We start from the raw sequence: 12,642 nt of genomic DNA on the forward strand, positions 1-12,642 counted from the left end.
TGCCATACTTGCCAACCCTCCCGTTTTTAGCGGGAGAATCCCGATATTCAGCGCCTCTCCTGACAACCTCCCGGCAGAGATTTTCTCCCGACAAACTCCCGGTATTCAGCTGGAGCTGGAAGCCACCCTCCGGCTCAATGCGGACCTGAGACTGAGTGGGGACAGCCTGTTCTCACGTCCGCTTTCCCACAAAATAAACAGCTTGCCTGCCCAAAGACGTCATAACATCTAGGGCAGGGGTCACCAACGCGGTGCCCGCGGGCACCAGGTAGCCCGTAAGGACCAGATGAGTAGCCCGCTGGCCTGTTCTAAAAATAGCTCAAATAGCAGCACTTACCAGTGAGCTGCCTCTATTTTTTAAATTGTATTTATTTACTAGCAAGCTGGTCTCGCTTTGCCCGACATTTTTAATTCTAAGAGAGACAAAACTCAAATAGAATTTGAAAATCCAAGAAAATATTTTAAAGACTTGGTCTTCACTTGTTTAAATAAATTCATTATTTTTTTTACTTTGCTTCTTATAACTTTCAGAAAGACAATTTTAGAGAAAAAATACAACCTTAAAAATGATTTTAGGATTTTTAAACACATATACCTTTTTACCTTTTAAATTCCTTCCTCTTCTTTCCTGACAATTTAAATCAATGTTCAAGTAAATTTATTTTGTATTGTAAAGAATAATAAATAAATTGTAATTGAATTCTTCATTTTAGCTTCTGTTTTGTCGACGAAGAATATTTGTGAAATATTTCTTCAAACTTATTATGATTAAAATTCAAAAAAAATTATTCTGGCAAATCTACAAAATCTGTAGAATCAAATTTAAATCTTATTTCAAAGTCTTTTGAATTTCTTTGAAAAATTTTTGTTCTGGAAAATCTAGAAGAAATAATGATTTGTCTTTGTTAGAAATATAGCTTGGTCCAATTTGTTATATATTCTAACAAAGTGCAGATTGGATTTTAACCTATTTAAAACATGTCATCAAAATTCTAAAATTAATCTTAATCAGGAAAAATTACTAATGATGTTCCATAAATTATTTTTTTTAATTTTTTCAAAAAGTTTCGAATTAGCTAGTTTTTCTTTTCTTTTTTCGGTTGAATTTTGAATTTTAAAGAGTCGAAATTGAAGATAAACTATGTTTCAAAATGTAATTGTCATTTTTTTGTGTTTTCTCCTCTTTTAAACCATTCAATTAAGTGTCAAAATAATTAATTATTAATAATAACATAGAGTTAAAGGTAAATTGAGCAAATTGGCTATTTCTGGCAATTTATTTAAGTGTGTATCAAACTGGTAGCCCTTCGCATTAATCAGTACCCAAGAAGTAGCTCTTGGTTTCAAAAAGGTTGGTGACCCCTGATCTAGGGCTTTTATAGAGTGCACAACTGCGCACACAACAAGGAGACGAAGCAGAAGAACGAGGAAATTACAGACATGGCGGCCGAAATGATATACTCATCATGAACGGAGAAGTTAAACAGGACAATACTGCCATCTAATGGATAGCCACTGGAACACTGAAATTCAAGTATTTTTCTTTCTTTTCTATGTAAATAAAATAAAAATAAATATATATACATATATATATAGCTAGAATTCACTGAAAGTCAAGTATTTCATACATATATATATATATATATATATATATATATATATATATATATATATATATATATATATATATATATATATATATATTAGGGATGTCCGATAATGGCTTTTTGCCGATATCCGATATGCCGATATTGTCCAACTCTTTAATTACCGATACCGATATCAACCGATACCGATATCAACCGATATATTCAGTCGTGGAATTAACACATTATTATGCCTAATTTGGACAACCAGGTATGGTGAAGATAAGGTACTTTTTAAAAAAATGAATCAAATAAAATAAGATAAATAAATTAAAAACATTTTCTTGAATAAAAAATAAAGTAAAACAATATAAAAACAGTTACATAGAAACTAGTAATGAATGAAAATTTGTAAAATTAACTGTTAAAGGTTAGTACTATTAGTGGAGCAGCAGCACGCACAATCATGTGTGCTTACGGACTGTATCCCTTGCAGACTGTATTGATATATATTGATATATAATGTAGGAAGCAGAATATTAATAACAGAAAGAAACAACCCTTTTGTGTGAATGAGTGTAAATGGGGGAGGGAGATTTTTTGGGTTGGTGCACTAATTGTAAGTGTATCTTGTGTTTTTTATGTTGATTTAATAAAAATAAAAAAAAACAAAAAATAAAAAACGATACTGATAATAAAAAAACCGATACCGATAATTTCCGATATTACATTTTAACGCATTTATCGGCCGATAATATCGGCAGACCGATATTATCGGACATCTCTAATATATATATATATATATGAAATATATATGAAATACTCGAGTTGGTGAATTCTAGCTGTAAATAACCACGCCCCCAACCACCTCCCGATATTGGAGGTCTCAAGGTTGGCAAGTATGCTAATTGCGACTGTTATTGAGTAAAATTCCAACTTTTATCATATTGCACAAATGTTCAGTTTTTCTTGAATATTATAAAGGTTTTGAAAAAAATAAAAATAAAACAAAAAAAACGTTGCAGAACGACTATTATTACTCGACGTTTTAAGTGGGTTCAAAGCAGAGCCCCAGCCCCGCCCCCAAAAAAACCCCTCCTTGGCGTGACGTCATAAAGCAACACCACTCGGTGATTCGCTCGCGCTCAACGGGGTTCGGGCGGAGTCGGCGTCTCCGAGAGAGAGAGGGAGAGAGAGAGAGAGAGAGAGAGTGAGAGAGAGAGAGAAAGAGAGAGAGAGAGAGGTTGAAAAGAAGCGAGAGAGAGAGAGAGAGACGAGCAAGAAGCTGACAAATTGTCTTTTTGTGGTGTCGGCTGAGCAGTGCGCACGCAGTCCCGGAGCTTGAAGAAAAGAACCAAGAAGACAAAAAGTTGGATCGTAGCCGGCAGCTGTCAGCATGTCGGGGAACAACAAGGAGGCCGACGGCGGCTGGAGGAAATTTGTGTGGAATTCGGAGAAGAAAGAGTTTCTGGGTCGAACCGGCGGCAGTTGGTGTGAGTTGTTACTTCTATTAGCCTGCTAGCTTAGCTGCGTCTACTACTTCTTCTTTCGCGCTAACTCTCAAAAATCTTTTTTTCTGGGACTCGGCCTCCATTTTCTGTGGGTGTTTGCGAGCACCTGTTCGAGCTCCGAGCTGCGTCGTGACTTTGTTTTCCCTTCCTGCTATCTCCGTTTATTCATCATTGCTATGTCGTTTTATTCATCATTGCCAAGTCCGTCCGGAGCAACTTTTTTTTTTTTTTTTTTTTTTTAAAGGTTATGATTGAAAAAAAAAAAAAAACGCAACAATTTAACGTTCAATGACGATGAAGGGCGTCATTGATTTTTTTTTTTTTTTTTTTTTCCCCGAGCAAACGGAAAAAGGTCACGTCTGAAGGACAGGACTTTTTTCCCCCACTTGAGCCGAAGGTGAAAGTTGTTTGGTCGGAGTCTGAATCTCTCCTCCAGATGGTCGTAACATGAGACCGCCACTTACTAATCCGCTAATTGTCTCTTTCGCGGGCATGCTTCTGTTCTTTGATGGCCAATCGACACTTTGGTCATCCTCGCCACTGTGATAAAAGTGCGTGTTAGTCATATGTTCGCCGTGTGAAAACGCTGCCGTGGAAGCGATCACGACTCACATGTCTCCAAGGGCCCCCCCCTCCCCTCCCCTCTCCCCCCTCCATCGAACACTGCCGTCTTTTTCCTCTCCCTCCACTACAGCAAACATCGCCCTTTCACCCGTTATTTTTACCCACTAAATGACGCCAATTACCTCCACATGTACACGGTTTTGTCCGGGGAAATAAAAATGTTGACAGTGAACGCAACAGGTTTGCCCCTGAAGGCATCACGGAGAACTGCAGACGTTGATGGAGATTGAAGGACTTTGAAGCAAAGATGGACGTTGTCGCCTTGTAATGCTGTTTAAGTGACGCGCACCGCCCGGAAGATAAGAGTCGAGGTAGTTCTAAGTGGCCAGACTGTCCGTGAACGCACCGCAAGTCCAGACTGTCCGTGAACGCACCGCAAGTCTGTGTGTGTGTGTGTTCTTGTATTTCTACCCTTCTTGAGACATGAAGGAAAAGTATCTTCCATATGAGGAGGTGCGAACAAGTGATGACATAAATCATGGTCATTCATTTTCTACCGCTTGTCCCTTTCGGGGTCGCCGGAGCCTATCTCGTTGCATCTAATATGACAATGTCTCATTTGTGGCGACATCTATCAAAATGAGGGTGGTCCCAAAAAGGAGGGATTTTTCCAAATGGACAGTGTCTCGCTTTTAAAAAAGTGCTCCCCCCTCTGGTCAACATATGAAATAACAAGTGTGTGTAAGAAATTGAAATGCGCCCCCTTTGGTCAAAATTATAAAAATTAAAAAAATGTACCGTATTTTTCCGACTATAAGTCGCAGTTATTTTTCATAGTTTGGCCGGGGGTGCGACTTATACTCAGGAGCGACTTGTGTGCGAAATTATTAACACATTACAGTAAAATATCAAATAATATTATTTAGCTCATTCACGTAAGAGACTAGACCAGTGGTTCTTAACCTGGGTTCGATGGAACCCTAGGGGTTCGGCGAGTCGGGCTCAGGGGTTCGGCGGAGGTCAAAACACACCCGAATCATCGTGTAAATACAAACTTCTCCCTATCGGCGTATTACGGATACGGCAACAGCAGACTGGTTTGCAGGTGTGTAATTTGTTGTGAGTTTATGCACTGTGTTGGTTTTGTTGTTTGAACAAGGTGATGTTCATGCACGGGTCATTTTATGCACCAGTAATAAAACATGGTAACACTTTAGTATGGGGAACATATTCACCATTAATTAGTTGTTTATTAACATGCAAATTAGTAACATATTGGCTCTTAACTAGTCATTATTAAGTACTTATTAATGCCTTATTCGGCATGGCCTTATTATAACCCTCTAACCCTAACCAAATAACTTTAAATTAAGTCTTTGTTACTTAGAATATGTTCCCCATACTAAGGTGTTACCAAAAACATATAACTTTGTCGTGAATTTGAAAAAAAACATGGTATTTTTCACAAAAGAAGGGTTCGGTCAATGCGCATATGAAACTGGTGGGGTTTGGTACCTCCAACAAGGTTAAGAACCACTGGACTAGACGTATAAGATTTCATGGGATTTAGCGATTAGGAGTGACAGATTGTTTGGTAAACGTATAGCATGTTCTATATGTTATAGTTATTTGAATGACTCTTACCATAATATGTTACGTTAACATACAAGGTACGTTCTCAGTTGGTTATTTATGCCTCATATAACGTACACTTATGCAGCCTGTTCACTATTCTTTATTTTAAATTGCCTTTCAAATGTCTATTCTTGGTGTTGGCTTTTATCAAATAAATGTCCCCAAAAAATGCGACTTATACTCCAGTGCGACTTATGTTTTTTTCCTTCTTTATTATGCATTATCGGCAGGTGCGACTTATACTCCGAAAAATACGGTATATAGAGACATACTGTAATAACTTGAAGTAAATAATGCAGATTAAAAAACAATTACAAACAAAAAAATAACTAAAAACAGTCTTTTTCTCACAATGTTTTTCTTATAAAATTGGGAACAATATCTCATATTATTTCCGTTTCTGTAATATTTCCATGTTTTCTCGTAAAATTATTACTTTTTCATGTAAAATTCTTACTTTTTATGCAAAATGGTGATATTTGTCATATAAAAATCTGACATTTATCACAATATTGCCAATTTTTTTGTTGTTCTTGTGAAATAGTGACATTTTTGGAGTAAAATTATGACTTTTGTCATATTTTTGCCAAGTGAAATTCCAATTATTATAATATTGACAACATTTTATAGTTTTCTTATAAAATTGTGACTTTTGTCAAGTAAAACTACGACTCTTTTCATAAAGTTGCCAAAATGTTGAGCTTTTCTTTTAAAATGTGTACGTGTACGTGTACGTGTGTACGTGTACGTGTGTGTGTGTGTGTGTGTGTGTGTGTGTGTGTGTGTGTGTGTGTGTGTGTGTGTGTGTGTGTGTGTGTGTGTGTGTGTGTGTGCGTGCGTGTTCACACACTGCTGCAGCAGTCTGGCGGGGGAGGGGCTTTTCCATTTGAGTTGTTCCAGGTTGTTGTTCCTGTTCCAGTATGTAAACACTACTTACTTATTCATTATTTATTTCAGGCAATGACATAAAACAGTACAAAGTTGACAACACATAATAATATAAATTAATACAGATTGTCCAGTTTTGCCTGAAAGGGAGTGGGAAGAAGATAACTTATTTAATCCCACCCCCAGTTCTCCATCCAGTGATTATTCACATGAGTTTCACTCTTACTTTGTTCAAGGATTATAATACAGATATTGTATCATAGTGGCATTACCACAGGTAACAATAATTATTACACTGTAACAATCATTTGTATCAATAATGTAGGAATAATGACTATACCAACAATGGTAATAGATAACATAGCAATAATGGTAATAGACAACATAGCAATAATGGTAATAGACAACATACCAACACTGGTAATAGACGACATAGCAACAATGGTAATAGACAACATAGCAATAATGGTAATAGACAACATAGCAATAATGGTAAGGAAACATTGAGCACATGTTATCACTTTTCTCAAGTTATGAGCCTGCACTCGTCTTATAAAAAAACGTTGTAGATTAGGCGGCAATAATTTGTTAAATGCTTTATATAAAATTATTAATGTATTATATTTAACAAGGTCATCAAACTTGAGTAACTTTGATTGCATAAACAGATTATGAGTATGTTCTAAATAACCAACGTTGTGAATGATCCGCACTGCTCTTTTCTGTAATATGATCAGAGAATGAATTGTGTTGTGGTAAGTATTCCCCCATACTTCAACACAGTATGTGAGGTATGAGAGTACCAAGGTGCAGTATAGAGTACGGAGTGCATTTTCATTGAGCTATAGTTTTGCTTTGTTTATAATTGAGAGGCTTTTGGAGATTTTTGTTATAATGTGTCTGACATGAGGTTTCCATGATAGTTTACTATCAATTATTAATCCCAAAAATGTATTTTCATTTACGATTTCAATTTGGGTACTATGAATACTTATTTTCTTTTCAGACATTATGTTGCGATTTCCAAACATCACTATCTTAGTATTGTTTATATTCAAAGATAATTTATTTGTGTCCATCCATTTTTTTACTATGTTTAGTTCTGTGTTTACTGTATTTATGAGCTCATTATAGTCATCACTACTGTAGAATATATATACTTATTAGTTATCATTAACACCAAACCACGCATTTATCCGAAAGTCCACCCTTTTTTTTTGCGTTTTGGAAAAGTTGTTCAGGCTATCGATTGATTGTTTTAGTATCGATTAGTTTGTTCGATTAATAGTCATCGGGGAGGGGGGGAGGGGGGGGGGCAGATTTAGAGAAAAAATGTGTCTGGGGGGCCAGTGTATATATTTATTTATTCGGCCAAGAAAGTATTGTGTGGCTATTTATTTATTGTATTCATTTATTTTAATAAAAGCTGTTAAGTGTGTGATGACTTTTTGAGCACACTCTCAAGACTGTAACAATAATAACGGTAATCATTTTAGTGACAGTAACCATGATATGAAATGTTCGTCTTGTTAAATTACATATGCGAAAACCTAATCTGCATATTTAAAGTCAGTCCAGATTTGATACATTTTAATTACACTCAAACAAGTAATCGAAGCAACATCATTCCAATCAAAGCTTTTTGCCAATCAAATCGATTAATCGTTGCAGCCCTAGCTAACAGTAAGTCTTTATCAAATAAATGAATACACTCTTATATAATCTAATGAGGATAAGCGTTATAGAAAATGTATGAATAATTATAGTTTTACAAACAAAACCATGTAAAATACATAAAAAGGATGCGACCAATCAGTATCGGCTGATTATTTTTGTGAAAAAGTACGTTGCCGATGACTGAAGTCGATCCCCTTTGGCCGATACTTGATCTAATTTCAGAGCACCTAATGTTGTGTGGAGCCACTTCCCTAAGTAAATATTTACCCCCTCCAATGTGGCAAGTAATACCATGAATTGATTAACTTATTGGGGTGTTACCATTTAGTGGTCAATTGTACGGAATATGTACTGTACTGTGCAATCTACTAATACAAGTTTCAATCAATCAATCAAACCCTGAAGCGGCTTCAAGCAAGAGAAGACATAGGTGCTTGGTAAAGTTTAAGAAGTGTAGCAGCAGAAAGTGAGCAGTTATTGACAGGTAATTAGGCGGTGGTGGTGTCAATAATAATGGTATCAGTCTGACGTGATTAGTCCGATTATTTTTGAAATCCCTGGACATAAGATGACTTGACGGCAATAACCAAAGTAGATGGACACTTAGTTTTTTGTTGACTTATTGTGTGCTATAGACGTATTAATACAAGAATAGGGAACTAGTTTAAATGACATTGTTCACTCACATTATTACATGAAAACATTTACGGTTAATACATGTGACCAGTAGCAGCCACGTAGAACCTTGACAGGATTGGTTGAAGTTTATTTTGAAAAGGTATAGTTTTAATATGATACGTCACATATTTTTGTGGTGTCCAAACTTTCCACTGAGAGCCACACACTGAAAAATGAAAGCATGTGGGGGGCCCATTTGGATATTTCCTTTTCACAATGGCTCAATTTTGGTGAATGTTAAAAATGTCCTGGGGACCCAAAAGGGTCTCAGTCAATAAAGTCTTTAAAAATAAGTCATATAAGGTGAATCATTCTTAGCAAAATTGTTTTCATTATAATAGTAAAAAAAATCCCACCAGATTTTTTTTTTTGCCCTCCAGTGACAGATCAGGGGCCGTACTTATCAAGCTTCTCAGAATTACTCCTCAGAAGTCTGCTAAGAGTTGACTTAAGAGTAAATTCTTCGCTGAAAGCTGCACTTAAAAGTTAGTTATCAAACGTCTTACTCACACTTTCAGCGAAGTGTAGGACTGAATCTTAAGTGTCACACTCAGAGCTGAATTACGACATTACTATGTGCCGTAAATGGAATTTTAGGTGACGTCATTTCTGTGTCCATAGAAATGACCAATCACGGAAGGGAATCCCTTGTCTAAGAATAAAGAAATATCTTGGAAATATTTAATTGGACAATGGGAGTGTATATTTTGACAATAAACTACAAAATAATACAAAACAAACTAGTCCCCGCCGGCACTCACACTACCGCTCCCTCTCTTCTCTCGCCCACACACTCACTGACGTCACTCACCTCACGGCCACACACATACGCTACTGTCATAACATTTTCTTTCCAATTCATTAATTAGGCAACTAATTTGAAACTGGTGTGGGTGGCTCTATATATACTAGCCCACTGCAGCCACATGCAGAAATCAACATGGAATCGAAAAGTATTAAATCTGTGACAAAAATAATACCCGCTCTGTCCAAACGGTACCGTTTGATCAGCTGCTCGTCATCAAACAAATCCAGGACATCGTTCCGCTCCCTGAACGTTCGCGCCCGTCTCTCTCGCCTCAGTGCCATCCTCTGCTGGCAACTCCTAACCACTTAAGACACCTCTGAAGGTCTCTTAAATATCGTGGAGAGTAGGAGTGATTTTTAGACTTAAGAACGTTGATAAAAAGCTTTTATTCTTAAGTTTGAGAGTAGGACTAAATTTCGCAAATTCTCAGGACTTAAGTGTAAAATGGCACTCTAAGAAGCTTGATAAGTACGGCCCCAGATATTTGTTGTCAGTCTAAACGCTCCCAAAGTGTTCCAAATCTAATCTTTTCACACGGGATTCAGGACACACAGGAGGTAGTTTGAATCCCATCATCGGATATTTTCACATGGGACTGCAGTCTCAACGGCAACGCGACTTTTACGTCATCTTTGGTGGAGCTTTGTCATTCATGTGCGCAGGGAAATACGCGGCCTGCCGGCAGAAGTGGTTACCATGACAACATCCGGTTTAAGAAGCGCTGTTTCAGGGATTAAAGGTGTTTTTGGCAGCCAAATTTTCAGTGCGTCACTGATCAATAGTGCGCAGATAATAGACTACCGTATTTTTCGGAGTATAAGTCGCTCCGGAGTATAAGTCGCAACGGCCGAAAATGCATAATAAAGAAGGAAAAAAGCATATATAAGTCGCACTGGAGTATAAGTCGCATTTTTTGGGGAAATGTATTTGATAAAAGCCAACAGCAAGAATAGACATTTGAAAGGCAATTTAAAATGTCTAAAGAATAGTGAACAACAGGCTGAATAAGTGTACGTTATATGAGGCATAAATAACCAACTGAGAAGGTGCCTGGTATGTTAACGTAACATATTATGGTAAGAGTCATTCAAATAACTATAACATATAGAACATGCTATACGTTTACCAAACAATCTGTCACTCCTAATCGCTAAATCCCATGAAATCTTCTTCCTCTGTGTCGCTTCTAAAAAATATTATTTGATATTTTACGCTAATGTGTTAATAATTTCACACATAAGTCGCTCCTGAGTATAAGTCACACCCCCGGCCGAACTATGAAAAAAACTACGACTTATAGTCCGAAAAATACGGTACATGTAATATATATATATATACACTACCGTTCAAAAGTTTGGGGTCACATTGAAATGTCCTTATTTTTGAAGGAAAGTGTTGCGTTTGACCAGATGTTCCTCCAAGTGGGATGTAAAACGCTGGTCAGTCCCAAGTTCCTTAATGACATATCAACTGAACTCAAACGTACCACCAAGCACATAATAGGTATTTTGTAATTTTATTGTCAAAGCTTTGGCAATAATGAGACCAGCCTCGAACAACACATACAAATGCGCAGCCTCAGTTGATCTGAAAACTTCCCGGAAAGCCCTCTCCTCTTCAGTATCTCCCCCCGCCCTCACTTGTCTCACCTCAAACACATGCTCATTGTCTCTTATCTTGAGTCGGCCTGGGAAGCACAGGAAGGAGGAATTCCTCCTCTCTGCCTTCTACTTCAAGGCCGGCCCAAGTGCGAGCACTTTGTCATGGGATGAAAAGAAAAGCAAAGAGTACAATATGGAACATTAGCTATATGTAATATGACTATGAAAATTAATAAGTAACACAAAATATGGATATATGAAGATATATATACATCTTTCAATTCCCCCTTCAGATCTTATCCAAAAGATCTCTCCTACGAGAGCAACACCTCTAAAGCACGCCCTACATTAAAGTAGGTGCTGTTTTGGTTTTCGAGCAAGCTATCGATAAACAATCAAACCATAGTTACATGGGAGAGAGAAGGAGGGAGTCAACGTTAATGTCGTCATTGTCAGGGAAGGAAACTAACAGTCCCTGAAAGTCACCACTATGCTTGACCCCCTTCAGTGACATAGCAAGCCCAGAACCAGGGTGGGGTTGACCTTTGACAGCTCTAACAATGATGCGGGTGCATAGAGACCTAGCACAAGGGGCAATAAAGCATCCGCATGAGGTTATGACGGCCAAGAAAACTCCAATGGAGACCAGGCCCGACTTAATTAGGTCAGACCACCTGCCAAAGGTGTTATGAAGCCAATCTTTAAAGGGGTCAGAGACACCGGAAACTTCAGTAAGTTCTTAGGCTCTGAGGCCTTCTAAGGCGCTCTGGACCGAGCCATCGGGGGCAGCATTGTTAGGAATGAAGGTACAGCATTGGTCACCAAACATTGCACACACACACCTTCTTCCTTGGCTAGGATGCGGTCAAGGGCTATGCGGTTCTGGATGGCCATGAGGGAGGTCGGGGCAAGTTGTTCAGCAAGTCCCTCAACGGCGTCACGAGTCAGGTTGGTCAGTCTCAACAGATTATAAAAAACATAGTTAATGCGTTCTACATTTTTAGTAGCAGTCACAGGGAAAATAGCACCAATGATAGGAAGGTTCTCGAAACCTGCACGGGATTCACACCACAATTTGTGTTGTGAGGGGACCCCTCTTGGTTGTCCAATTGCATCAAAGTAAACACCATCAGGGTTTCTCATCAGATCAAAGGAGCCCTTTACACTCCTCCGAGATAAAACATGGCGGCATCGGCAAGAAGTTAGAGAGGCCGCTGAGACAGGAGTTACAAGGGGAGTTAATTTGGTACCCACTAGGGTGAGTGGGGTCACCAGTCTAACCATAGCACAAAGCCCTACGGATAACGTTGGGATTCTAATGTACAATCTGTGCTCCCCACAATACCAGAATAAGTCAGCTCGTGCCCAAGGGCCTATCCTTGAGCCATCTATCAGTGTGGTGCATCAGGAAGGGTTAATGTCACCCAATTTGTTGGGGGACGAAGAGGGTCCTTTGAATTGAAAACATGTGTAATTCAGCTTTTGGGCCACAAATGGAAGAAGTCGGGTGGAATTGTCAACAGGAGGGTACACACTAGCCAACAAATCGCACCCCGGTGGCATGGGTTCAGAGAACAAGGAAATAAGACAGTTTGAGCCATTTATGTCAGTCAACTTAAAAGGGGCGGGGTAAGTGTGGGGAAAAGGACGTCCAGCGGAACAAGCAACACAGTCACCCAGGTTTTGGCATCCAC

At 38.3% G+C, this 12,642-nt stretch overlaps 1 protein-coding gene across 1 annotated transcript in view; it reads left to right on the forward strand.

Annotated features, from left to right (window-relative positions):
• The first annotated feature begins 2,847 nt into the window (after positions 1–2,847).
• Positions 2,848–12,642, forward strand: part of atp1b1a (ATPase Na+/K+ transporting subunit beta 1a) — a 181,571-nt gene continuing 171,776 nt past the window's right edge. Inside the window, exon 1 of the mRNA XM_062038550.1 lies at positions 2,848–3,079. Within this exon, the coding sequence (XP_061894534.1) occupies positions 2,983–3,079 (97 nt within the window). The 5' untranslated portion in view covers positions 2,848–2,982. The remainder of the gene's footprint in view (positions 3,080–12,642) is intronic.

This window comes from Entelurus aequoreus, linkage group LG27 (assembly GCF_033978785.1).
Source record: "Entelurus aequoreus isolate RoL-2023_Sb linkage group LG27, RoL_Eaeq_v1.1, whole genome shotgun sequence".
NCBI classification, from domain to species: Eukaryota; Metazoa; Chordata; class Actinopteri; order Syngnathiformes; family Syngnathidae; genus Entelurus; species Entelurus aequoreus.